This window comes from Citrus clementina, unplaced genomic scaffold (genome assembly GCF_000493195.1).
Source record: "Citrus clementina cultivar Clemenules unplaced genomic scaffold, Citrus_clementina_v1.0 scaffold_7, whole genome shotgun sequence".
In the NCBI taxonomy this organism is placed as follows: domain Eukaryota; kingdom Viridiplantae; phylum Streptophyta; class Magnoliopsida; order Sapindales; family Rutaceae; genus Citrus; species Citrus x clementina.
The window spans coordinates 7,699,137-7,726,747 of record NW_006262075.1 but is presented as its reverse complement, the minus strand read 5'-3'; the positions used below and the strand labels follow the sequence as shown (position 1 = coordinate 7,726,747).

The 27,611-nt window shown below is 32.9% G+C and overlaps 4 protein-coding genes across 9 annotated transcripts; all 4 read left to right on the top strand.

Annotated features, from left to right (window-relative positions):
• Positions 1-2,586: 2,586 nt before the first annotated feature.
• Positions 2,587-3,399, top strand: LOC18036821. Its single transcript, XM_006426703.2, has one exon. The coding sequence runs from the start codon at positions 2,703-2,705 to the stop codon at positions 3,111-3,113; it is 411 nt and encodes a 136-aa protein (XP_006426766.1). The 5' UTR covers positions 2,587-2,702; the 3' UTR covers positions 3,114-3,399.
• A 4,348-nt stretch (positions 3,400-7,747) lies between these two features.
• On the top strand, positions 7,748-10,898 carry LOC18036294 (probable complex I intermediate-associated protein 30). Its single transcript, XM_006426698.2, has 8 exons — positions 7,748-7,971; positions 8,283-8,359; positions 8,757-8,870; positions 9,068-9,118; positions 9,460-9,551; positions 9,738-9,818; positions 9,973-10,071; positions 10,507-10,898. Exons 2-8 carry the CDS (start codon positions 8,308-8,310, stop codon positions 10,705-10,707), a joined length of 690 nt encoding a protein of 229 aa, XP_006426761.1. The 5' UTR covers positions 7,748-7,971; positions 8,283-8,307; the 3' UTR covers positions 10,708-10,898.
• Positions 10,899-15,369: 4,471 nt separating this feature from the next.
• On the top strand, positions 15,370-18,348 carry LOC18036785 (dnaJ homolog subfamily B member 6). Of its 6 annotated transcripts, none has more exons than XR_002904618.1 (7): positions 15,370-15,945; positions 16,225-16,318; positions 16,488-16,561; positions 16,728-16,784; positions 17,244-17,489; positions 17,611-17,668; positions 17,777-17,863. XR_002904618.1 is itself a non-coding variant. In XM_024180603.1 (6 exons), exons 1-6 carry the CDS (start codon positions 15,781-15,783, stop codon positions 17,614-17,616), a joined length of 642 nt encoding a protein of 213 aa, XP_024036371.1. In that variant the 5' UTR covers positions 15,370-15,780; the 3' UTR covers positions 17,617-17,766. The 6 variants fall into 6 exon arrangements, 4 of the variants coding, with proteins under 4 accessions (XP_024036371.1, XP_024036370.1, XP_024036369.1 ...); XR_002904619.1 differs by having other exon boundaries at positions 17,773-17,858; XM_024180603.1 differs by lacking the exon at positions 17,777-17,863 and having other exon boundaries at positions 17,611-17,766.
• Positions 18,349-24,636: 6,288 nt separating this feature from the next.
• LOC18036784 (dormancy-associated protein homolog 4) lies at positions 24,637-26,501 on the top strand. The gene is made up of 3 exons (XM_006426692.2): positions 24,637-25,114; positions 25,647-25,749; positions 25,948-26,501. The coding sequence occupies exons 1-3, from the start codon at positions 24,847-24,849 to the stop codon at positions 25,973-25,975; spliced, it is 399 nt and encodes a 132-aa protein (XP_006426755.1). The 5' UTR covers positions 24,637-24,846; the 3' UTR covers positions 25,976-26,501.
• The last annotated feature ends 1,110 nt before the right edge of the window (positions 26,502-27,611 follow it).

Below are 27,611 nucleotides of genomic sequence, written 5' to 3'. Positions count from 1 at the left end.
TTTCCCACCACCTGCAGGCCCACGAGCACAGCAAATCCTTGCAGGCAGGCAATGCATTATAAAGTACCCTAATAATTATATTTCCCACTAATTACAATAATTTATGTTCATCTGTTACCGCATTCTAGATAAATTTCAAAATAATCAAGAATGCTTCTCATTGTATCACTGGGTTGAGAAAAATGAACTTAAATAATCTATTTCTTAGAAGAGACTATAACTTTTCTTCCTAATTAATAGTTTTGACGGCTCATTTCTTATAATTTTTATAATACCCTGTTGTCCTTTTTAAATCAAAACTTAAAAAAAAAAAAAAAAACTAAAAAGTGGTTAATCTATTCATAGTTGGGATGAGGTTTTTTTTTTTTTTTAGTTGAACTTTTGATATTAAGTGGTAATATTGATAGGGCGTGATAGTAGATAATGAAAATTATTAGGGTCATTCGTAAAAGCTGTAAAATATTATGAGAAAAACGAGATAAAATTTTATTTAATTTCTATATTTTGATGTCAGTACATGTTTAGTTTCTGTATTTTTAAAAATACTTCTAAATATCTCTGTCGTTAAATTTTTGACACTGGTGTCGTTATTTTATGTTCTTTTTGGTTTGCTTTTACAATATTACTCTCTTACAATAATATTTCTTTTTAAGACATTAATAAAAAGAAAAAGATTCAATTACTAATTTAACCCTAAAAATAAAATATATATATTAATTTTTGTGGAAGCTCATATATGTGCAAAAAAATTAAATTACAATTTTTTAGATATTAATAAAAAATTAATATATTAACTATTTAGTAGAGTGTTCCATAAAAATTAATATATATTCTTTTTATTTTTGGGATTAAATTGATAATTTATTTTTTCTTTCTTTTTATTAATGTCCTAAGAAAAAGAAAAATATTATTATAAAAGAATAATATTGTAAAAATAAGATAAAATAAATATAAAGTAACAACAGGGGCATCATAAATTTAACGACAAAATATATTGAGGTATTTTAAAAATATATGAATTGAATAGTACTACCTCAAAATATAGGGGGTAAAATAATTTTTACCGGTTAGCTTGTAAATCAAAAGATACCAGTGGACCACTCGTAATAGATGTACCTAGCAAGCTAGCTAGCTAGCTAGCTATCTAGGTACCCCAACAGCTGGTCGTCCTTAATTTGTTACCATGATGATTAGTTGGACCACATAAAAATCTTTAATTTACTTGAATTTCCGAAGTCTCTACTCATTAATATATTGCTTAAATAGTTAATTAATGAGATTATCGTTAGCAGCTCATGATTAGATCATAACTTCAAAGTGAATATAATATTTGTAAACATAACAATGAAGCATTAAAAGTCATGTCAAATTAGAGCAAGAAATTAAGAAACGGCTGACTTTACAGCAAAAGATAATTTGTCTGCGCATGTTCTTCTGTTATCATTGTTGTTGGCTGCCGGGGGCTGCATGCATGAAACGACAATAAAAGGACGCTTGTTGGTAACATAAAAAGCCGAAAACGACACACTATGTAGGGACAAAATTAATCGAGTACCCAAAAATAGTAACGCATAAGAAGATGCTCGATACTTGCTTGGCACCAGCTTGAAGCATTTTGTTTTGTATGGTATGGTAACTTCTTCTTCTTTTTTTTTTTTAATTTGAACCAAAGAACCAGTTGGGGGATTGGGATTCCCTTCATGGGAACTAGTGATTGCTTACCAACAAACAGCTCTTGTTATGTTTGTTGCCCATGTTCGTGCACGAACAAGATCAAACAAGAACCGAACCCAATACCCTCCTTCATTTTGATTCTTTTCGCCAAAATTATTATTGAAATTTTCGGGTGTGAATTGTCCTTTTTTTTTTAAATCCCGATTTCGATTAAAACTATTTCACGTATAGTAATTAATCAAATTTCAGAACATTTAAATACGACTTAGTTTATAACATTTGTCTGCTATTTATTTACTTTTTATTATATGTGTTTCGTAAAATAAAAAATTTCAATAAATCAGTTATATATGTGTACATAACATACGATTAGGACTCTCTTAGAGAATCTTCTCCTAAGTTAGGAGAGTTTTTAATTTTCTTTTATTTTATTTTTTTTAATACTAGTATTTGATTAGAATTTACCATCTCTGCAAAAATTAACATGAACATTCTCTCAATTAATTAACTATTAATTTATATCTTATACATACACACATCTCCCTCGTATGATTTTGGTCCGATTTATTCACGCGGGCGTCACCTGCCAAATCTTTATCATGTGGGTTACTCTTAAATGATCAACTCAATAAACAATTAAATTGAAAAAAAAAAGAAAAAAGAAAAGAAAAGGGGCTAGGCTAATTATGTAAATTTACAACCGAGAGTATCGTTTTCATTTCGAAAAAAACCAAAAGACGGCCCACCAGCAAAAGCCAAACTCAATAGCAACTAGTTTTGCGACTTGAAAAATCATATTCTTAGCTGGTTTATATCAAACCGTGGGCAATGAACGTAATATATGCGTCTTCATATGTCTCTCTCTCTCTCTCTATATATATATATGTATGTATATATATATATATATATATTATGTATGAACCTTCCTTGTATCCTCCTCATCAGTTCACAAAAATCAAAATCCTCTCAATAATTTTCAATCTCTTTGTTTCTCTTAAATCACTTCGTTCGCCAATAATTATTAGGCAATGGCCAAAGTTGGTAAGCTCACAAAGCTCAAGTCAGCCATGAAGAAACTGCCATCGTTCCCTCGGCTCTCACGCAGCACAAGCATAAACTGCTCTTTGATGTTCACATCTGCGGCCGCAGATTCTGATCATCATCGCAAGATCGTCAATGGTGATAATAATGTTAACGCAAAGGAGCTTCATGCAGTCTACGTAGGGAAGTCGCGGCGACAATACTACCTGACTTCTGATGTCATTTGCCACCCTCTCTTTCAAGAGCTGATTGAAAGATCAGGTGGGTTTGATGATGAAGGTGAAGTTGTGGTTGCTTGTGAAGTTGTGTTGTTTGAGCACTTGTTGTGGATGCTCGAGAGCAGCACTGGGACTCAGCTCGGATCCATGCAGGAGCTTGTTGATTTCTACACTTGTTGATTTTGAGTAATAATAAGTCAAGTTGTAATTAAAGAGAATGGTTAGTATTAGGGCTTCTTATTATTATTATTATTGTTAACGCAAAGAAAAATAACGATGATGTGTTAGCTAGTGCTTGTAACCTATCAACTTTGGATGGAGAGAAATTAACCCATTCGTTGAAAGGGGAATCAAGGTCGTTTCAGGAAGAAATTTGATTAGGAACTGTCATTAATTGATTATCTTGTATGTTTTTGGAAATTTGTTCAACAATATTAACTATTTGGCTTATGCTGTGATTCCAATTTCTATTTGCCAACTCTATTGCTTCTGTTTTACTCATGTTTGCTCTTTCCCACCTAATCCCTTCACTAACTAATTAGCTAGTGCCAACTTTGAACGATGCATGTGGCCGTAATCACAAGGAAATCAAATGAAATCTCCTTTCGGATTTTTTTTTTTTTTTAAGTTTTCATTTTGTGGCAATTCATAAGCACTTTTCACTCTCCACAGTCTCTTTCATCACCTCAAAAGTTATGATTATTACTGACCCATAAAAAAAGGATTTTGCAATAAAATCAAAACACATGTTTTTGACAAGGTTGTCGTGTTCAATTTTGATTATATAAGATTTTAATTGAAAATCTTGTCCATATCTCAAGGCAATAAATCGGTCCCTCCCTTTGTATATGGTCCAACTCCTAGAATAGAACTGATGAAAACTTGGCTAGCAGTACAGTCACGTTCCCAATTTTTTAAAGCTTTTTAGCAGTTGAGTGGTTAAAATTGACATTGTTAGGTGCAGTTTTTATTTCACGATCGTGATCATGATCAAGGGACAACACAATATCAAATAGAGCCTTGAACACTTGGTGAAAAAACTGAATGCACTTGGTTAAAATCACCTCTACAGCTAGCTAGAGTCTTCATCAATCAAGCAATATTAATCATGTGTGTACATGTTTAGAAGTTATATTATGAGAATTGCTTTTGCTTAGGCTAGTCACCACCACCCCCCCCCCCCCCCCCCCCCCCCCCAACAAACAAAAAAAAAAGGGGGGGGGGTTAGTTCGGTCACTGGTGAAGCTAATTGAATTAGGGTTTCTTATAATTAATGTTAGGTTCATCACCAGACAACACTCAAAAGAAAGGCAAATAGTTATATTTTTATTGGACTTTGAAAGTGTAATATGCTGTGCTGGGAATGATTAAATTAAAGTGGCAAGGTGGGGACATAATAGAAAAATGTGGGGTCATGTTATTTTTCAAATATATATATATATATAGAGAGAGGAAGCTGTACATCAAAGTTTGATTTTAGCATAAAAGTCAAGGTTATGCGTAGTTTAATAACCGAATGATTGGGGTAGTTAGGAATGCTCTACTTTTGCAGTATCTGTCTGTTAACCCTATTTTATAACAAAAAAAAATTGATATGTTTATTGTTATCTTTAACAAACAAATAAATATTATAATTGACAATTTTATGTCTTGTTAATTAGCTTTTCTTCAGCTCAATTACTCTCTTCCATTTCATATCAAGGCACCAAACTTTAGAAGAGGATTTTGACCTTTATAGTAATTATACTAAATTAAATATTCTTCGAATTTTTGTGAATGGCTTACTCGTCAAATCTTCTTGCCCACTTTGGTATGAAAATGACTTCTTGAGAATGTAAATTGATATCAAAATTATGCCCATTTGAGTATAATCACTAAGAAAATAAGCCACTAGAACTGGAACCAACCTTAAATTATAAAATTCGCCATCCCCCAATTAGTAATTAACTCAAAAATAAAGCTACCCAATGATTGGCACTGAAACCAGCATAATCAAAGCTTCTTGCTTCCTGAGTTTCCTAAAATTTTCAAAACCAGTTGACATTAATTATTACTATGTCATCAGCTGTCTGTCAAGTGCCAACCTGCCCTTGTTCATGTAAATTAAGATAGCACTTGAAAACGAAAAAATAAAATAAAATAATAACATAATGAAAACATGTAATTTTGTAAATGTATTATATGATACTTTTTGTTCAGAAACAATGTATGACATAATACTGAAGTGTATATTTATCATTACTAAAAACTGAAGTGTGACACAGTTGTAAATATTGGACTACGCTGCTATTTTGTCTTCTGGTTAAGGGAACAAGCCGAGGCTCCTGGGCCCTGTTTCATTAATGAAGGGACGGGTGAATTGGCAAGAGGAAGATAAGGCTCGAAGAACCAAGCAGGAGCCAAAACAGGTGGGGTTCTTTGCACCACTTCGGCTAGAATCAGTGTGCTGTAAGGCTGTAACCATGGGCCAGACCACAGGATTTTTCAATCCATTCATTCTTTTCATTTGATGAACAAAATGCTTCTTTGGCAACATTTTAGCTTCGCCTGCCTTGTTGCCATCTTGATGCCTCCAAATTGGCAACAATAACCAGAAATTTATAACATAAATGGTGAATATTGATTGTTCTTTATATCTTTCAACAGAATTTTTTTGCCATTCTTTAACCTGACATGACAACCGAGAGCTTGCCAGCTGCAGGTTTCGGTGAATCATGCATATCCCCAATTCAGTATCCGTTGCTCATATCTTTTAAGTATCTTGGTTTCACGTCCATTTCCTTGCATGCAAGTGCAATCAAGGCTGTCAAGCACAAATTAAAATGACTTTATCTTCCTCTCAAATCAGGATTTTGAGATAAGTTATGACAGCTAATTAATCAAATCCAAAACAAGAAAGAATCTCAAAGCACAAAGCATGCACCTGCATATTTTTACATTGCGCTAATGAAGATGGTTACAAACTAAAGCACTACTTCTATATTAATTTACTGAGAATATTTTATGTACACAATACAATAAAATGGCTAAACTGTTTTAACTTCAAACTTGTGATTGGCTCTTCTAATCACCCAATCTTCGAACGCTTCAGCTTCACATGGGATCCTCAAAATTCCTTCATTACAGAAGCCATATTCCTCGGCAGATTTACAGAGAAACTGCAAGAAATCAGCATCGCCGAGTGCTGTTGTGTGAACAATAAAAAGCTTTGTATCATTGCCCAAACCAACACAAATTGGCACATAACCTTTGGGAGTAGTCATCAATTGAGCAGTACTGCAACTACTAGTCCCTCTGAGTCTCTTATAATAAGCTCTTCCACCTCCAATCAACCAGCTTAATTTGCTTGAACTTACCCCCATTATTGGCCTCTCTAAGCAGCATCTAATCTCAATTTAAGGGAGTTAATTGATAGTATACGGACGCGTAATTCTCCAATTAGAGTTTGATTAAGGGTTTTTTTTTTTTTTTGCCAAGGTTCAAGATAGTGATGTGTTCATATATAAAATTCTTCAGGGTAGGATGCCTTGACCGCTAAGTTGATTAATGCAGTCGGATTATGTTAATCATCTTCCATTAATCTATATTACAAAATGACAAACTTTCTATATATTAACCATTAGGTGAAGGATCTACATGGTTGTTTCATTTGTTCACACTCTCGATATTTTTTATAACGGTATGATTGACCAAAGTGTACATATTTTGTACTGTGATGATGCCTTTTTTGTACTGAGTATGGAAATTTAGCCTCTGATGCAATGCAATTATTGGAATATAGTTATTATATTTCCGATCTCTATCAGTATAGTGTAAACGGCAGTATTACATGGTTTCTATAAAAAAAAAAAAAAAAAAGGAAAAACATTAATAAATGGTTGACAGAACTCCATATTTTGTGCATTATCTGAGCTTGGACCATTCCCCGGGCAAGAGAGCCCATGATAATTTGTTCCTCCTTTGTAGTATTTATAAGTTAATAGGTATCGGGTCAATCTTTCTTCTTATTATTAGATGTAGATTTTTAATATAAAAAAAATTCTCAAACTTATTTAAATAGCATGATATAGGAAAGAATTATAGAAATATAAATTTTTCAGTGAGAGATGAACTGGAAAGTATTTTCTTATAAAAGTTTTAGACGCGACGAGAAGCTTCTTCATCCACCCTTTTTTTCTTATTAATTATTTAAATTCGAGTGATTGCACATGGTAAACGTATTCACGGCTAGTTAAGTTATGACTCCATTTTATGGCTAAACATAAAAAGATTATTTAATTATAGTTAAATTGCATAAAAATAAATTTTGTTTTGTAGTTGTCGGGGACATTACTGACTATAAATTAGTTATATAAACTCATCAAACCCGTAAATTTAAAAATATACAATAATCAAAATAAATATCTTAGTTAATTTGTAGCTCAATTGAAATATAAATAAAAAATCTCCACTCATACAATCCATTCGGAATTACATATTTTCGACAATTATAATAAATTTTCAACAACAATAAATCACTAATAGAAATAGCTATAATAATCCAAAACACATTTAAAATAACCATAAAATGCATTATGAAAAACTTAGAGTTATTAATCCAAAATATCAACATATTCTAAAATTATCTAAAATAACAATTAATAAATAATCTTTTTATATTTAGGAGTAAAATAGTGATTTCGTTAATATTTTATTAAATTCTCTAATGATGTTAATAGAAAAGTGAAAAAATAATAGGCTTTATAAACTTTAGGTAAAATGGTATAAAAGAAAAAAAAAAATTAATGTGTTTTTGATATGCGAAACACTTGATGGTCGGAGGATATTTTGACCAATGAAAAAAAAATAACAAAATTCACGGAAGATGGATAAATGAAAACGAAACGACGTCGTTTATGAGGTTAAGCAACCAAAAACAAATCACACTCGTCTTTGAACCTTGTATGTTGTGTCGAAGGCCCACCGTGGCGGTGAATCGGTGACTGACCGCGCTACTGCCTACTGACTTCCCATCGGCAGTGACGGCTTCAAAACACTGGTGAGTCTCTCTTTGCAGCTGTTATCATCTTCAAATCACCTAAAAATCTCAACTTTCAACAGTTGCTGAATCTGTTTGTAGTTAAAGATTTCGATTTAAAATATTAACTTCTCAGTGCTTTCATTACTTCTGGTGAAGATTTTGGACAAATTCTTATAATGGGTATTCACAAAAACCAAGTGGGTAATTTTTATTTTTGGAAAAATGATTCCATTAACTAATCAAATATTCTATGAGCTAAACAGGTCTTAATTTCTCTTTATTATTGTTATTATTACTACTACTTCTATTACTATTTTCTTATTGTGTAGGAGCTTTGTGAATTGCTTAAGAGATATGTCAAGATTTCGTGGATTGTGGCAAGCTTCTTTGAATGCTACGAAGAGAGGTATTAAAGATTGTTACCATTTATTTATTTGTTTATTTTTTGCATTATATGAGTGTTTCAAGATTAATTTTTGAGATTCGAGTTAGTGGAAATCTTTTTGTTAGAGAAAGATTACTGTTCTTGTGTGTGTTGAATAAGTTTGGAAGGGATTCGGGTTCTCTTTCTGTTGAAGCATTATTCGGCCATGTGTTAGATTAGAATGCCGGTTTGTTTCTATCAGTGCAGGTATATTATTTTTAGTTTGTAATTATAGCTTAAAATACATAGTTTTGCATTGTTTAAGGAGATGATTGTGACCAAGTGGGGTCTCTTTCACTTCTTTAGTGTAACACATGGTTTATAGTTATGATTGTTAATTATTGTTTCAAGTTACTTATTTGGCAATCTCAATTTGTAGCTCTTACATGGAATCTCGAAGAGTTGATGCCCCCTAGTGAGAGATATATATTCAACTTCAATTCAAAGGAAGAGTTAAAGAAGTGGCATCTATATTCAGATTCTGAATATGGAGGTATGAATGCTTTCTATTTAATTGTCTGTTATTGTATTCCTGTGTAAAAGGTTTACTCTCTGTTGAAGACTTCTCAGTTTGGGATTTATGATAGTCCCAAACTGTATTTTGGATGGTGGTGATTGATATATTGGAAATGGTGAAGTATTGCATCGCAATGAAGCAAATGTAATTTCTCTTTTTTAATTATCTTTCAGGGTTGTCCTCGGCATCTTTGGAGATTACAGATTCTGGAAACGGAATGAATGGTACCAGTCAATTGTCAATACATATATTGCATTGCAACATATTTAGATTGTTATTATAGTTTGTGAATATCAGTTAAACCTCTTTACAAACTTCTGTATTACAGAAACAACCATAACAAACTTGCATTGGGATGGCTTTTTTATTGGAATTATCTGACTTTTGAAAGAATTTATTGTCCCTTCATTTTTATCCTTAAGAACAATGCACGTTGCTTTGAACCAGCTACATGTGAAAGTCAGGGACCCACATAAATCTTGTTTTTGACAACTTTTAGATTTCTGCGTTATATGCTTGTTCACTTTAGAGTTGTAATTCTCAAAATGATCACGTTGATTGCTAGGGATTTTCTCTGGGAACCTTTCCCTGGACCTAAGTGAGGGTTCAAAATGGAACATCAGTCGGAGTGGATTCTGTGGGATGCGGTCCAAGAAGGTGAGCAGCATTTCCAACATCTTTTGGGATCTATAGCTCTTGTTTAGAGATGACTGTAGAGGCTTCTCTTAATAAAACTTGGAATTACTGATACTTATTGTTAGCAGTACCTAATTTCTCTAGATTTAACCCAAGAGACTAGTATCTATATACTGACATTTTCTGTGTCATTTGTGTCTTCTGCAGTTTGATGGTTTCATTGATTTAGATTCATATGATACAATAGCAATGAAGCTGAAAGGAGATGGGAGATGCTACATATCAACTGTGAGTTTTCTTTCTCCTTTTACGGAAAATGAGATGGAAGAGACTAGGGTTTGATTTTCTCTTCTTGTGGCTCTTTTCCAATTTTTAGATTTTTTTCTTGTTGACGTGTAAGTTTCAGCTTTCAAGCTGAAGATTTTATTGATCTCACATGCAGATTTATACAGAAAACTGGGTGAATTCACCTGGGCAACAAGAAGATAATTCATGGCAATCTTTCGTTTTTGTACCCAAAGATAACTGGTATATTGCAAAGGTAAGTTCCTTTCTCCTCAATCTGATATTCTCAGAGACTTGATATCATCAATTTGGCTCTCAGAACTATGTATCCTAAGTGCAGTAACTATTTCAAGAAACAATGCAAGAAGCATGAAGATTGATTTCATTGTTGTGTTAATGCATTGATTATAGCATATCAAGAAAATGATTATTTATCAATAAATGTTTTATTCTTCAACATCCACTTGGAATGTTAAACGACATATTATAGAGTCCACTTAGTAAATGAGTCATTACAGTGTGTTTGAATTGTCTCTCTATCACATTGAAACTTCTATATAGGAATGGGTTCACAACACTAGCTCGAAAAGGGCTTAATTTATTAAGTTCCTTTACTCATTATTTTTCCTCTTTTCCTGTTATATTTGCAAATTGCTTGGCCTTGTGCCAAAAAATGTCATTGGCCTCCCAGATTCCTCTTGCGCGATATTTACCAACATGGAGAGGAAATGTTATAGATGCAGAGATGGAGATGAACCCTTCTCGTGTTGTCGGCATGTCTCTATCGGTTAATGCAGAAGGTGGTGTCCCTGGTGCTAAATCTGGACCTGGAGATTTTAGAGTCGAGGTTGATTGGATCAAAGCCTTGAGATCAGAGTTACCTGTACAGTAATCACCAGAAAGTAGAAGTTGGTTGTATCAAAGCCTTGATTAACCGTTACCGTAATAACGTTAGTTCTGTTATGCTGATGTGTTTGTTAAGAATGTCTATACAAATATGTCATATGAGTACAACTTGCCAGGGCAATTTTCCGATGTCTTATTGCAGCTTTTTTGTGCGCATGAAATCACAGTGATGTCTGATTTGACTTGACTTAAATCTTTTAAGCATTATTCAAAAAAGGCAAATGCTAAGATACAATAATTGTAACATACATCTCTCATGTGAACCACACAAATTGTGGGTCTTATAATTTTATGTGGTTCACATGAGAGATGTATGGTACAATTATTGTAACTTAGAGGCTCCCAAAAAAAATCTCTTTAGTTACATGCTAATTACATTGCCACCCCAACTTGACATGTTTGGTGACTGGGAGAGGCTTATGGGCTGTGGCTTTCAGTGCAGTCTTGATTGCTCTGCGAAGATCTAGTAGTATATTTATTGATTATTCTATATTTATTGATCAATAATCAGAATATGCTGAAATGAGAATAAATTATACTGGAAATGAGTTGGAATTGGAATAGTAAATGAGAATCAAAATAAAATATTTACTTAAACTCTAGAAATTGAAATCTGAATAAGTTATATTACCATTAATGTGTTTATTTTATGAATGAATTATTATAAGTTATTAAAATGTCCTTGATAATAATTATTATTATCATCACCACCATCGATTATAAAAATTGTGAGTGTTATTAATTAAATGTTTATTATTAAAAAAATTTATTGGTAACAATAGTAAAAATAATAGTAACAATGTCATTAATAATATTAATAATAATAATCATCATCTCCGCAGGCGTTTGGCGACTGCAGCTGGAGAACAAGCAACAAACGGCAATTGGCAGTAGCAAACTAGCAATGACTGCAAGCAGCAGTGACAACGAAGTAGCAAGCAGCAACGGTAGCAAAATGAGAATTTTTTATTTTTCAAATTCATAAAGAGGGATAAAATGAGAATTTTAAAAATTGAGTGAGGATAATATGGTTTGTCTAAGAAATGGGGTTTCCATTCTCACCGTCCCTCGTATAAATGAGAATTCTCCTAATCATTTTCTATTTCGGAGAGGACTCGTCATTTTAATTCTAATTTTACCTCTCATTTAAGCAAGCAAGCAAAGACATTATTTATTCTCATTTTCTGAATGTTGCTGGTTAATTAACATAATAAAAGAAAAACAACTTGAGAATAAAATGAATTGATTATTGTTTTTCAGCTTTTTGTTGGCAGTCTTGAAAAATCTCTTTTCCTCTACATTTTTAAAAGTTTTTTTAAAGACTAAAATCAACAACATTCTTGAAAATAATGTATAATGACCAAATTTAGCAAGTTGGGTAAGCTGGTGGTTGGAATTGGACCCATCGATACATACGGGTGCAGTTAATCTCATTTAAAAGAAGCTTTCTTTATCAACTCTCCACTTCGTTGTTTAATAACAACTTGAACATTTTCATCTGTAACCTGCAAATTGCAAGCCGCATAGGGGTTCTTATAAATTCTTTCTTCACCCTCCCCCTTGTCCATTCTTTTCCCTTTTTCATTTAAGTTAAGTTCAACGTTTTGCTTTGAAATTTAGGTAGGACCCAACATTATTATAGCTGGAAAACAAGGTCAGAGTCCTCTTTATCACACTCTCATAATCTGTCTTTTCATTAAAAAAAATCCTGCTACTCGCACAATTTGCGTTATTTTATTCTCAAACGCATGATTTACAAAATATACGAAGCATGTGAAGCTTTGAATTTTTAGGTTTGCATCATTTTGGTGAGAGGATTTTTGGAGTTAATTAACAAGACTGGGGACCTACCAACCCATAAAGTCTCGAAAAGTGGTGTGGGAGTCACCCCCTGCCTACACACATATATGTTTTAATGGTTGACGTGGACGAACAAGTTCCAAAAACACACACGTTCCATACAATTAATTACATGTTACATGTCTTGTCTTTGAAGATCGGAGACTGATGATTCTGGACCAGTGACTCTTTAAAAGAATATAAGCTGTTTCCAGAAAACACTTCCAGCCAGCCGAATAGAAACAACAGCTTGTTTTGTGTCATGTGGGCATGTTGCCATATGGGACGCCCTGGCTTGTGCTCTCAAGTTTGGTTTCGTTTTGGTGCAGACCGTTGAACAATTATCTCTTCTTCTTTTCAGCATTTTTATCTTCTCTTTCCTCCATTGCATAACCTATTTAATACCATTTTTGCCATTTCCATGATGGGGTGTCTTCTTATTTTTCTATAATTGGATCCTCTATATATGTGCATTGCAAATTGCAATAACTAAAAGCAAATAGGCCAGATCGTATGAAATTGACACAGACCTTCCCTAGTTGATAATCCACACGATCATTTCGAGCACCTTCGATCTCCAATATCCCAATTAGTAAATTACCACAGTGACAGTCTTTTGTATATTTTTTTTTGTCTTATATATTTTCTTCTTCACGGCAACAATTCCACTTTCCCACGTGGTGAATTTGGTAAATAAATTTATTTATTTATTTAAACATAATATAGAGGTTTAGAGTTTAAACCTCATTCACAATCACATTAGTGGAGAAAATCTAATACCGTATTTTGTAGTTCTTATCAAGCGCAAGCGTTCATTATGGTCCAATTTTTTAAATATAAAACAACACCATAGATAATGCGCCAACAACTCTTTAATCAGATTGGTCTGTTGTTTCTCTTTTAACTCTTAAGATAAATGATTTAAGTCTTCCTAGGGATGATACCGATAATTTCGTATGTCGGATTTGGGTTGAATACTTTTCCAGTTTAGGGTCTTTAGGCTTTCATGGTGCATTATTATTTTAATATTACACTTGAGTTATACCTCTACACGTGGCAAACACCCAGTTTGCAGATATGTTGAAGCCACCAATCACGTAAATAACGTAATGTCGTACGCTTTCTTCGTCATCTGGTATAACTTCTCTTCGCCCTTTACTCAACGTAGCTCCGCAAAAATCCATGTATTCTGTTTGATTCTTTCTCCTTAAAAATCTGTACATTGTGTTCGCGAGATTCTTTCTGGGATTTAAAGAAAGTACTACATGTCGTACAATTGTCAGCTTAAAATTGCATACTGGAAACGGAAACGCCCAATTCTTTTCTTCAAGTTCAAAGATAATGTAAATTATGTACAAAGAAGTCGGGCAGTGGGTACAGAACGAATTCCCAAAAATATATGAAAAAAATAACAGTAAGTGTGGACAAGGCACGAGGACAAAAATGTAATCGTGTTGATTAAACATTTGAAGTACGGCATCAGCAGAATTTATAATTAAGAATATTTAAACATTATATACTAATTGATGAGTGCTTAATCATCAAATCTAATTAGTAATTGGGCCTGATATTGGTGGATGAAGTTTGGTCTCTTGAATTTGTTCCGTGACAGCATGATTCTTGCCATTAATTTAACAGAGCACGCAAATAAAATAAATGGACAATCAAGTTTAGCTGTTTAGAAGCTGTTAACGTTTTCCGAAAGACAAGTAGAAGTATAAAAGGCTGTCAAGGCTCGAGCGGAAGCAAATGTTGTCGTCGATGTTACGGAGTGGGGCCCATCTTCTGAATAACACGAAGTGCCGTCAATAGAGACTCGACCTTTAAAAAATCAGCGTCACACAGACAGAACCTTCTGGACTCAACAATCTATCGAAAAATATCTAGCACTCACATTCAATCTCCGCCGTCCATTTTCCTCCAACCTTATCCACCTCACATTTGATTCATATTTTCAGTAATAAACATTTGAGTACCCTCATTTCGATGCAATCACAATTAAACGTATCAACTTTCTTAGTTTTCACGTGCATCTATTCTATGCTATCAAAACATGTTGAATATCCGATGATGATATATCCAGTGATTTAACTAATATAACATTCCCCGCTGCTATCATCTTATCCAGGACTGTTTATATAAAAAAAAAGTTACACTTTAAATGTATTTTTAATTATTTTTATAAGTTTATTAAGATTTATCCCAAAATAAATCATTTGAATATTTTAGCTAAATAGATAACTGTACCCATTCAATTTATAGAAAAATCTGAACAGTCAAATTAAATTACAAATAGAAAAGTCAAAATTAGTTTTTTTTTAAGTGTCTCTCTTTAGTATTGAGATACTGTATTTTTTTAAGTTATAACTGTTGTGAAAAAATATTATAATTATAAAATAAAAATTAATAAAATATAATAATAAAATTTTTATTATATAAATATATAATCAAATCAACTTAATTTTTAAAGTATATTAATTATTATCTACCAAATACTTTAATATTATAACTTTTATATTACAATTGTTTACTCTCAATCTCAACTGGATCTATATTTACATCGAGGATCTCTCTATCTTACAACTAATATAAGATATACCTCTCACATAAATCGTGAATGGGAGATATACTTTACATTAGTTGTAAGATAGTGTTTGCCTTATATTGATGGATTTTAATGGGCAGGGGACTTGTTTAAAAGAAGTATCCAATTATTTCTTTAATCAAGGTTTTCCAAACTTGAAGGACATTCATATAATTAGCCAACAGAATATTTTACGTAGTATTAAAAAGGAAATATACACAACAAACCCAAAAGAAAAAAGTTATATATGAATGGCCGGTTTCTGGAGAGTTCTTGAGCCTTAGTTGACAGCAGGGGGAAGGGGAAAAAAAACATTAGGGAAAAGAAAGAGAGAGAAATTAATTTTCTTTTTCTTTCAATTTCATCCTTCTTCTCCTCTCCGACACATTACCGCTAATGCTGAGGTTCCGTGTCTTGTTTCACAAAGAAGTAGTTTAAGTCGCAAAGCTAAGCCAAAGCTATAGGCTATATATTTGTGTTATTTACCTGCATAAAAGCATAGGTGGGTTTTGGTTTCTTTGTTTTTGTGCTTTTGGTTTCTGGGTAGTGTTTAGTTTCATAATTTGTCGACAAGAAAAGGAAAAAGTTTGTGTTTTTGGATCGGTTTGGTCTGGTTTATGATAAGAAGAATCAAGAATGGCTAATGGAGAAGAGAAAAGCAGTGACTTTTATGCAGTGTTGGGATTGAATAAGGAATGCACTGCAACAGAGCTCAGAAATGCTTATAAGAAACTTGCACTGGTTAGAGTCAGCAGCCCCCTCTTTCCCTCCCACCCTTTCAATCAACTGGATGGTCCTCTTGTAATTTGGTCTTTGTTTTGAATTTGTCTATTTGATCTGGTTTCGATACGTGTATGTATGAGCTTCTTTATGAAGTTAAACAATGCAATGAAGTTCTGGGTCGTTTTTTTTTTCTTTCTCCTTAATGATGTTTGATCAATTGGGTTCTCTTATAATTGAAAAACATGTCTACAATTCACTTTCCTGGGGTTGTATCTGTCCTTCATTTTTTCCCAGGAAAATTCTTTTTGTTGGATTAGTAGTGAAAAGGGGTTTTTTTTTTTTTTTTTTGGAATATAGAGATGGCATCCAGATCGTTGTTCAGCTTCAGGAAATGCAATGTTTGTGGACGAAGCCAAGAAGAAATTTCAGGCCATTCAACACGCCTATTCTGGTATTAACCTTACTAAATTCCAAAATTTTAAGTTTTATTTATTTATTTATTATGTATGTAATTTGCAGTACATAAAAAGAGATAAAATTTTATTCTTTTTTATAATGATGGGTAATTATTGGATTCACGAGACGCTGTTTTCCTTTGTCTCTCTGCTTTTATGTACAAGTTCTGTCTGATGCCAACAAGAGGCTCCTGTACGATGTAGGAGTCTATGATAGTGATGATGATGACGATAATAATGTAAGTTCCAATTTTATTTATTTATTTTTTTCATTTCATCTTAAATTTTTTTAATGTGCTCTTGTTGCTCTGAAGATGCACCAAAATTAACAACCCCCCAACAAAAAAAAAGGGGGGATTTTATTATATGAGGCTTTTTCATTTTGAAATTTTCAACTGCATGCAGGGAATGGGAGATTTCTTGAATGAAATGGCTGCTATGATGAGCCAAACACAGACTAATGTAAGTCTTCTTCAATGCATTTTAATGTTTTCTACAGACTAATTCGAGAATTGTGGTTGGAAATTCCTAGGTATTATTAAGCTTTTCCCTAGCTTTAGTTATGGCTTTTACTTTTGTTGGTTGGCAAAACAATCATGCTAATCAGATTGCAAATGGGTCACTTTAATCGCGAGGGCAACATAATTTAATCTATTTTTTAATACTAGCCCCAAGCCTTTTCGCTTATGCCTTTATGGTGTGACATTATCCTCTGTGTGTTCATGCTCTGGAAAATAGTGATTCATGGGGCCCCGTTTAGGTCTTGTCCAATGCCCAATTACATGTAAGTTCTATGTGGGGCCCTACAAAAGTTGTTCTTTGGAGGCATTGAATAATTGAATTATTCAATCCTGGCTTAAAATTCTAGCAATCTTATTGTTTGGTACTTATCTTTGCATGCTTGGATTGTAAATTTGACAGGAAAATGGTGAGGAGACCTTTGAGGAATTGCAGAATTTGTTTGAAGAGATGTTTCAAGGAGACAACGATGCTTTTGGGTCTAGTTCTCAGTGTACTAGTTCGTGTTCTAGTTCTTCATCTTCCTATGTGTCTTACACTGAGATTTCTAACCCCAACAAGCGCAATTCATGCGAAATGAGTTCCGCAAAGTCGAATGCAGAGGGCTCCTCTAGCTTTAACACTCACTTTCAGAGTTTCTGTGTAGGGGTAAGAAAAATTTATGCACATATTGTCTTAACATGTTATGTATACGTCAGATTGTAGCCCATTGATTCTATTTTGTGGATCATCATCAAAGTATTCATTATAATTTGTAATCTGTTTGAAGGCTTAGGCAGATTTTGTAAAACTGCCTTTCCTCATTTTACAGAACTATGACTATGAGGGTATGATTTTCAAATCAAGAATTTGCGTCCTGCATTTTGAAGCCACTGCTATGATCTGGTAATGTTCTTTAGTAGTATTGATCTTTTTATTTAATGTTATGAAGACAGGTGGAACACCAGCAAGACTTCAAGAAAGGGAAGGGAATAAGAGGCGGAACCGCCCGAGAGGCCAGAAGTAGTCGAAGGGAAGGCAGGAAACAAAAACTTTCACCCAGTCATGATGTTTCCTCCAATGACTTTCCGAGTATTTTTGCCACATGATCCATTGCTCGAATCATTCATTTAATGTAGAAGCAACCGCAGCATTCTGGAGTAATTACCTCATTAACCCGTTTGTGCTGGAGAGTTGAAAGTACAATATCTTGTCAATGCCCGAAAGTGGAAAATTTTTGAATCGTCACCTCAAGAGGCAGCCACCATTACTGTGGTTCAGATAAAACTAAACCATCATCTTTTGTTAATCTTAGGTCTTTAAGATATCATTCTGTGCTCTGGCTTTTAGTTGGCGGTGTTCGCTAATTGCAAACTGCTTGTTTTTATCATACTCCCATAGTCTCCTTGTTGCTACATCTCTCTGTTGCAAGTTACATTCTTATCTGACTTTTCCAAAATTATTAGAAGCGCACTGAGAGTTTGGGAGTGGACTCTCTTGGTTTATAATTGGGGACAAAGTTTAGCTATGCTATTGTCATTTGCCTGATTAATTATAGACTTCTGCAATAAGTATCCGATGATCTTCAGTTGCTGTTGATCGTTAAATCTCGATATGTCTCTGTGGCTATAAGTAGAACAAGTAAAGCTGCTGATCAACGGACGTTCTTCAGCTGTCTGTGGATCTAGTTCTTCACCCTCAAGTTGCCTTAAATGAGGCATTGGTCATTCAATTTATGTTGAACTGAAATGGGGGCCAATTTGCCTGAACTGTGCAACGTACGGATTGACAGAACGTAACAAAGCGGACCATCTGTGAGCCAACCAGAAACTCAAGTGCAGAACCAATCAACCAAATATCAGGCGGAGAAACTGTGTGGGGCAGGCACCCGTCACTAATTGAATGATATGATATGAGATCCAATCATTTGGATTAAAAAGTATAAAATTTGTGACTTGGCCCCACAAGTGGATCAGGTGCACCAAGTGACTTGAAGCACGGGAATGGGGCTCACCCGGAAAGTGTAATTCGTCTGCTTTACGAGTTTGATAGTGAGACATGGGAGGGTAACCAAAAAGTTTAAGCTCCGTTATAACGTGCCCTTTCCCTTTACCACTTTTTGGTTCGATGGTGAGAGACGTTGAGTGCGAAAGACTATAATTCCGCAATACGCCTTACATGCAAGTTGCCTAAAACTTTCAATGCTTGAGGGGGGGGGGGGGGGGGGGGGGGGGGGGAAATGTGGCCTTTTCTCCACGTACTGCATTTTGTCGCACAATTTGGACAACTTGAGCTCATTAAAGCAGAAAATTATAGAGGTTAGACAAGTTGGTTGGTTACATTTAGTTGTATTTTATGCAGGTCTATGTCTATATCTAGTTGTGTCGGTGACGATTCCCCACCATCACTTTCTCCGTCTAATGGGAACATCGCCAACATCCATATTTCAGAAAGATAGAGGCGAACAAGGCTTTGTATTGGCAGTTGAACAGGGTGCTACTAAGTTATATGGTCATCTGTAATTTATAACAATCTAAACTTAATTCTTTTGTTTGATTTAGTTGTTAATTGTCAAACAATTAGAGGGTCATTTGAGATCACTTTTAAGTCATATAACTTAGCAGGTGCCGCTTGGATAAATTTTGAATTCTTTAACAATATTTTTTTGCTAATTTCTTTCATAAGTTGTTATAAGCTACTGAAACATTACAATTTGGGGCCTACTGCAAATTATAAGCGAGATCTTTACCCAACATTTAATAGTATATCCATTCTCACTAATATTTGAGAATTGTTTTTTCAAAAGAAAAAAAAAAAAGATTTGAATGGGAATGAGAAATCTCACCCACGAGCACCGACTATTACACTGTATTGTTGTTACTCGAACTGAAGTGACTACAGACACAAAACGTATTCACAATCAACTGAGTGACAAACTAGGTACTAATAATAATTTAGAAGAAATATCTTCCCATCCATCCATGTATATTATCTTTCAGCATGTATGAGACTGACATAAAGAGTATGCTATGCCTTAAGGTATCACCTAACAAACATTCCAAATATATTTGTAGCTACGGAATATTATTTCTAAATAAATTTATAAAATGCTTTAGAAACAGATTGCTTTATACTATAAATCATCAACAAATAATAACGTTGATTTCCTAAAGTTGATAAATCATAATAGAACGAAAGAATTTTTAATAGTTATAATCAATTTACAGTCTATAAAATAGTGTATGTTGTACTAATTCAATACATAGAGTGTGCGTTTGGTACACGTATTATATTATGTTGTATTGTATTAGCACTGTATTATAATACTGTACAATGTTTGGTACTACATTATATTGTAATAATTTTTTTGATTAATTTAAATTCAATAGTATACTATGTTATATTATATTAATATATTTAAATTGTATTAATATTTTATATTATTATTAATTTTAAATTAATATTATTTAAATTTATTCATATTTAACTATTTATTATTAGTTATAATAAATTATAAATTTATTAATAAATTATAATATAAAAAATAAAAAATATAAATATATATTAAATTAAATTAAAAGTTAATATTATTATTATTATTATAAAACAAAAGTCAAAAGTCAAAAAGCAAAAGATCGGTGTCGTATATGTTAGTTGTCGGCTTGAATCATAAAATACTATTATGAGATAATAACAAAAAAAAATTATAATGTTTATGAGATAATAACAAATTTTTTATTATAAAATATTATTAATTTTCTAAACTATTATAATGTTTATGAGATAATAACAAAAAAAAAAAATTTCACTACTAAAAGAAATTTTATCCATAAGCAAGCATAGGATCTCCAATCCTTGCATCATGGGGACAAGGGAAATTTATAGAATTTGGTCACAATTATTAAGAAGGGCTTGAATAACAGAAGATTGGTGTCGTAATATGTTAGTTGTTGGGTTGAATAATAAAATATTAGTGTGTCGTATATGTTGGTTGTTGGTTCATATCCCAACAGCAAGTTGCCAAAACCAGCATGCTGCTCGGGGGGGCACTATTGAGTTGCGTCGTTTGTAACTTATAGTACAGTCCAGATGATCAGTTAGTCACTTAAAAAAAACCTCTAAATTTTCAAGAATCCGTCATATTTTTTGATTGATTGATTGAACTAGTTTTGGGTTGTGTAAGATGATACAACTTAATAAGATCCATAAAGTTATGATAGAACAAATTATAAAAAAGTGAAAAAGAAAAGGTCAAAGTGAACAAATGGGATGCAAAAGATTTAAGAGCTTTATATACAAGAGGTTACAAGTACATCAATTGAATATTAAAATAAACTAACAATTGAATAATGTTTTCAGGGTCATCCTATGTTACGTTGAGTGTAACATATACGCACTTACATCAACAGTAACAAGTCTCGTCATTTTACTGTTGCTGTGAGTGTGTGTATGTTACACTCAACGTAACATAGCAGTGGCCATGTTTCCAAGTTATAAAATTAACCCTGCCTCCAATGCATAATCCTTCCCATCTAAGCATATTGCCATATCGGGTGTACACACACACACACACACACACAGTGCTTATCGTTTCTGGTGGTGGGTACATAGTCAAAATATCGGACAAAAGAAAAAGTGGAGACATGTTTGTTATGAATAACTCATGATTTGTAATCACGGGCCAGATTGTAGCCCACCCAGCTCAATTACGACTCCCCGGCCTCCTTTTCTATTTTTGTGCCCCAATTGAACTGGATCTTTTATGATTTTATTTTATTTTTTTATTTTTTAAATTGGTACCTCCTCTTTTAAAAATCTGTTCAAATCTCCGTTGTGTATTTTTTATTTTTATCCATATATGAAATTAGTTAAAAAGATATTTATATTTAATAAAACTCAGCTTATGGTTTGATTTGAAAAACAATTCTTTTCGTGTTGTATCTTCAACTTTTGAATCGAAGTCTATTTAGAGCATAGAAGAAATTATCAGGACCGAAGAATCAAATCCCAATTTATAATAAAATTCAACGCTTGAGTTCACAGTTTCAGGAATAATAAAACGAAAAAAGAAATTGGAAAAAAGAAGACGATGGACAGAGATTCATTTATTTATTTATTTGTTTTACTAATTTGGAAATAATTAAATTGGGTGCTATAAAAATTTTATAATTTTTTTTAATATTATATTGAGGTTAATTGAGAAAAAGGGATTTTAAGAGTGGTTTAGATGGATGCTGCTAGTAGCTAGTTACATTTTACGTTCCCTACTCAAATGGGGTTTGATTGTAGCTAATCAATTACCATCATCAAATCAATTCACACTTCAATATTTCTAATACTGCAGAGGCAATCCTTTTTCTTTCTTCTTTACATCTATTCTTTTTTCTCCAAATTTGCCCAAAAATTGCAGCTTTTTTTTGTTGAATCTAAACTTAGCTCAGACAAAAAAAAAAAAATCAAGGCTTGTTTTTCTCAAGTCTGTTTCTGTCAAAATTTTCAAACATACATCTCTTACATAATGCCCCAAACAAAAAAAGAAGAAGAAGAAGAAGAAGAAGAAGAAGAAATTGTTTACTTTTCATGTCCAAACGTCCTTTACGATGCTTGTTTGTAACCCTTTCCGGCCAAAACAGAAGTTAATTAATTATTAATTGAAAATTTAATGGGAATCCTGTTCAGACCTAATCATGGATTACTTTTTTAATAAGAAAATGATAAACGAGATTTGGAAATTGCGAAGAAAATAGGTAGGAATTGAGTGGAACGAAACAAGATGATGTTACGTATGAACCAACTCCCAACTTTTCTAAATAAATAAGAAAGAAGAAATATCAAATATTAAATTACCTCAATTTGCTTTCACTATCATTGCTTACCTAACCAAACTGAATTATTTGTGAATAAGGCCATTGGCTTATTTTACGGGGCATAAGTCTATCTATGTGCAGACTAGAAAGAAAGTCTTTGTGGGGATGACTTTTACTGAACCTAAGGCGAATATTTTAGCAACAATTAATCAATTTTAGGGGTCCATTTTTTTATGGCTACGCGATACCAATTCAAAAAAGAAAGTGCCATTATCACTGAATTTGCATTAAATTATTTTGTTTGTGGGTTTTTATATATGTGAAGTATAAGTAAGTCAAGAATTGACTATAAATGTGGTTTAAGCCGACGAATAATGCAGCAAGTCTTTTCCAATTAGGGTTTCCCGTCTTTCTATATTTTTCGATCTACGAGTCTATTAGCTCTTAGCTAAGAGTAATAATAAGCCGTTTGGACGAAGGTGTTCCCATATTTTGAACTTGTGACAATGAACAAATGATTATAAAACTTATGAGGGTATATATGTACAGGCCTTCAAGTGGCAGGATATTTTATCTTATTTCAAATTAAAATAATAAATGAGGAATAACTATGTGATTCCCTATAGCTCAGCATCTCTATATATATATATATATATATATATATTTGGTTAATGTTCAACAAAAGTAAAATACATATATGTTGAGTCATGAAATATAGAAAGAGATGTTTCGGGTTTGATCCAAGTAAATGCATGGAGTCTAGTTAAAACATATTTTGGTTGGATGGAAATCTTATATCCTTATCCTGTCTGCTTGTGACTTTGAAATACAAACCCTAGAGATATAAGACTATAGATGGAGCATCCCTGTCTCATGATCAAAACACTTTAAAAAGTGTTGGTAGATCTAAAATTTTACTTGAATGTCATCCATCTGACGTGTGAATTAAATTAGATACAATAAACACGTTGAGATGGGGACTTCATGTCTGCCCACTTGACCAAGTCCCAGCACTTCATACTTCTTATCACTATTTAATTATGAAGTTTTGAAATTTCTATCCCATTATTTCGGGATTCGTTTTTTTTTTTTTTTTTTTTGCACTTTATGTTATCTAAATTGGCTAGATCTTTCGTTAAATTTTGGCTCGCTCAAAGAGAAGAGTGTGCTACTTTTAATTTCATGGCAATGGAAACTAGAAACGTAATAAGCTTCTACTTCTTGGCTATTCATAAATCAAAGTTAGCACGTATCGATTAAGGGAAAGGTAAAAAATTAAGATGTAGACTATCATCTACTTACAATATATTGTAATTAATGTAAGGAGCTACTTGGTAATGTTACATCCTAGAAAATTTTATTTGTTTATGGCACATGATCTGTAGTTTATCAAATGAAATACAATTCGGAATGTTATATTTTACTTATGTTTTATATAGATTTCCAAGATTTTTTAACTTATTTTTGGATTGCGGTCATTGCTGCAATTAAAATTATTGTCAAAAAAAAAATTTCTATTTGTACTAATGGACTTATAATGTGAATTTTAATAAAAGTATCACTATGCAAACACTCAAAATATTTCTAAAGCACTTTTTTTTCATATATAAATGCATTTTTAGTAATCTTTCTAATCTAAAGAAATTAAGATTTTACCCATAAATCATGATTTTCTATTCTCTAACTTTTTCATGGCCTTTAATTATAAAAAAAAAAAAAAACCATAACAATGACAAAAAAATGGCAATTAGTTTATCTCCAAAAGTGCCTAAGCTTTTGGACATCAATACTAGCAATATAATTAGTAAATAATACACATACAGTTAAATTAAGTTGTGCAATAATTGATATTTTTTCCTTCAAATTTTTTGGTGGCTCAAAATGAAGCCACACTAGCCGGAGCCATTGCATTAACTTAGCCATCAATAATTCAACGTTCATAGTTATCTTCTCTCTCTCAAAACTTTCTCTATAAAAACCTACAAGCTCCATTATTTCTGGACAAAAAAAAAAAAAGAAAAAAAGATCACTCTCTTCACAATCCCCACATATCTATCTTCTCTCCACGTTTCGATCCCTTCTCTCTTAGTAACATTCGTTTTGGGTCACCAAACCCTTGGAAGGAAAAAAAAAAAACATAAAAATTACTAAGGCCTTTCACGGTTGTTACACAGAGAAGGATCATTTTGATATTTGATCATATATTTTATATCATCATCATGGGGTTCCTCCACAAGCTATGGGACGAAACGCTTGCTGGGCCAACACCTGATTCAGGCCTCGGCAAATTAAGGAAGTATGATTCATTTTCTTCATCATCATCATCAGCTTCACGACCTCGTCCGGTTGTGGCTGATCATGATCATGTCGTGATTTCTAGGAGTATTACTATTCTTAGAACCGATGCTAATTCTAATTTTAGAAACTTATCCGGTGATCCCGGTTCTCCTTCCGGGTCTTGCAGCAGCCCTAGGACACCACTCACACGTAAGTTTTATTCTCCTCACTTGCTCGCTCTTCGTCCTTAATTTATTTCTTTGAGTGGAAAAAAGAGTTGTCTTTACTTTGACATGTTTGTTTGATAGCTAAGAAATGTACTTAAGCTTAGAGCTAGCCCACCATGAAACCAGGATTTTGATTCAATAAGAGCTATAAGCCTATAACAGAAGAATTTTTAGGGGTTTGAATTATAGATTACATTTATTTAAGGGCCAAAACATAAATTTTACCTAAGGTTCCTTAATTTCATTACTTCAATCTCAACATAATTCCGCATTTGCTTACAGTCAAATGGGTTTATTACGTCTTAATGTAATGGTACAAAAAAACTTCGTACAAACTAATGTTAAAAAGCGGTTAAGTAAGAGTGAAAAAGAAAAAATGATTTGGTTTCCTTGGCAACCAAACACATGTTGGATCAATTTTGTTCGGATCTTTGTGTTCATTTATGTGCATGGTGAGTTGGATTCATTTAGACGATTAATGAATGTGAAATTAATTGGTTTGATTCTGCATGCAGCGGGGACACCACCTGGGGATTTCAAGAGATTCACGAGGAGAAAACCATTGGCACAGGCACTAGAAGAACGCGCTGAGCCTAGAAGTCCGACTGTCTACGATTGGTTCTCTCTTTTATTTCCTAATAAACATTAATTAACGAAATTATTTCAGTCATTTTAATTAGCTTTGATTAACAAAATTAATATCATTTGATCACTTTACGAAAAAACTCTCAACCGCCAACACTTTACTTACCTTAAAATTATCAAACACATAACATGGCATGTTACTAACAAGGCTTTAATTATGTGTGTTTTCAGGATCGTGATAAGTGCTTTGGATCGTTGAGGAGAGGAATAAGTGACGATTTTGTCTTAAGGAATCGGCTACCACACCACTTCTGTATATAGACAACTTTTGTGGAAAGTTTCTTAATCTTCTATATTAGCTTAATTAATCTAGCTAACCTACGATAATAACTATATATATACACACACAGTAAGATGGTTCTAGTTGTATGTGATTATGGATCGCAAAGGAACCATTAGACGATGCTTCCTGGAGTTTCGGAGGGAGAAAGAATAATAATGCTGTACTTATAAAAGCTTGTATCCTCAGCCGTTCACTACTGTATATATATTTTGAGACTGTATCGTATTACTTATCACATCGTTCAATCATTCATGCGACAGTCTTGAATGAATGTAAATATTATGTTGTATTCGAAATCTCGGATACAAATTTTTGTAAGTGTAGTATTTTTGCTTTGGGGAAAAGATGAAGCAGGAGAACCGGCTGCCCATTCAAGCTAGTTGAAGATTACTGCTTCTAGGATTTATTTTTTTTCCCCCTTCTTATTTTTGTGTTTCTCTGTGCATACTGCTTTTTGTTTTTTGCTTTTCTGTACATATCAACTTTGTATTCTGAATCCCTCTTCCAATGAAGCTCAATCTGAGCTTTGCTTTTCTGCGCAACTTTTATGAAATTTCCCGTTCACTGATTAGATCTCTCGCACAAATTTTTTTGCCCTTTTTGGGTACATTTCACGAAGTAAAAGATATTATATCTTTCCACTTCAATTAATCATTTTTTTTTTTAAAAAAAAAGAGGAATTAACGTCAAAAAATGAAATTACGCACAATATTTCGGAGGTAAATCAGGATTTTACATAGGGGTGGGCACGGTTCGGTTCGGTTCGGTTCGATTTGAAATTAAGTAGAACCGATTTAAATCGGTTATTTTATAAAAAGAACCGAACTCAATAAGAACCGAACTCAAACGGTTCTTTTCGGATCGGTTCGGTTCGGTTCGGTTTTTTTGGTTCTGGGCTATTGGGCCTATTTTGAATTTTTAATTTTTTAGCCCATTGAACCTCATGAATGTAATAATTTTTTTCAACAATTAATTTATTCTAATTTTATTACAAATATTAACAATAAATACAAAGTATTCAAAACACATTTTATCACTAATATCTTACTAACTATTAATAAGATACTCCTAAAATATGAAATATTAAAATTTTAAAATACATAACCAAACTCCAATACTCCATCTATATAAACATAATCATAATATTATAAAGAGAAATAACACATGTTTGATTTGAATAAAATCATGTCTGATTTGAATAAAATTATTAACACATGTTTGATGTGAATAAAATCAAAAAATAATTCAGTTTTTCGGTTCGATTTTTCGGTTCAGCTAAGTGAACCGAATACCGAACCGACATTTCGGTTTTTTTTACAAACGGTATATTTGGTTTTTTTAAAAAATAAAAACCGAACCGAATTAAAAAAAATCGTCGGTTCGGTTCGGTTTTTTTAACACTACGGTTTTTTTGCCCACCCCTAATTTTACAGATATTTCGGACTGTAGATTTGGGAAAGTGGAGCCTAAAATGCGCCGAGGGTGCTAGGTGCGCAATTTAGAGGGTTCAGCTGTTCATCGACGGTTACAAATGTGATATTTGTTCGTCTTC

What these genes read in the sequence shown, in the direction of transcription:
- LOC18036294 (XM_006426698.2), top strand. Translation starts at nt 8,308, where the DNA reads ATGTCAAGATTTCGTGGATTGTGGCAAGCTTCTTTGAATGCTACGAAG. An exon ending in TTCAGATTCTGAATATGGAG is followed by an intron (nt 8,871 to 9,067) that starts GTATGAATGCTT and finishes ATTATCTTTCAG; the next exon opens with GGTTGTCCTCGGCATCTTTG. An exon ending in GGAGATGCTACATATCAACT is followed by an intron (nt 9,819 to 9,972) that starts GTGAGTTTTCTT and finishes TCTCACATGCAG; the next exon opens with ATTTATACAGAAAACTGGGT.
- LOC18036785 (XM_024180601.1), top strand. Translation starts at nt 15,781, where the DNA reads ATGGCTAATGGAGAAGAGAAAAGCAGTGACTTTTATGCAGTGTTGGGA. An exon ending in ATCAACTGGATGGTCCTCTT is followed by an intron (nt 15,946 to 16,224) that starts GTAATTTGGTCT and finishes TTTGGAATATAG; the next exon opens with AGATGGCATCCAGATCGTTG. An exon ending in ATGATGATGACGATAATAAT is followed by an intron (nt 16,562 to 16,727) that starts GTAAGTTCCAAT and finishes AACTGCATGCAG; the next exon opens with GGAATGGGAGATTTCTTGAA.
- LOC18036784 (XM_006426692.2), top strand. Translation starts at nt 24,847, where the DNA reads ATGGGGTTCCTCCACAAGCTATGGGACGAAACGCTTGCTGGGCCAACA. An exon ending in CCCTAGGACACCACTCACAC is followed by an intron (nt 25,115 to 25,646) that starts GTAAGTTTTATT and finishes TTCTGCATGCAG; the next exon opens with CGGGGACACCACCTGGGGAT. An exon ending in AGTCCGACTGTCTACGATTG is followed by an intron (nt 25,750 to 25,947) that starts GTTCTCTCTTTT and finishes GTGTGTTTTCAG; the next exon opens with GATCGTGATAAGTGCTTTGG.
- LOC18036821 (XM_006426703.2), top strand. Translation starts at nt 2,703, where the DNA reads ATGGCCAAAGTTGGTAAGCTCACAAAGCTCAAGTCAGCCATGAAGAAA.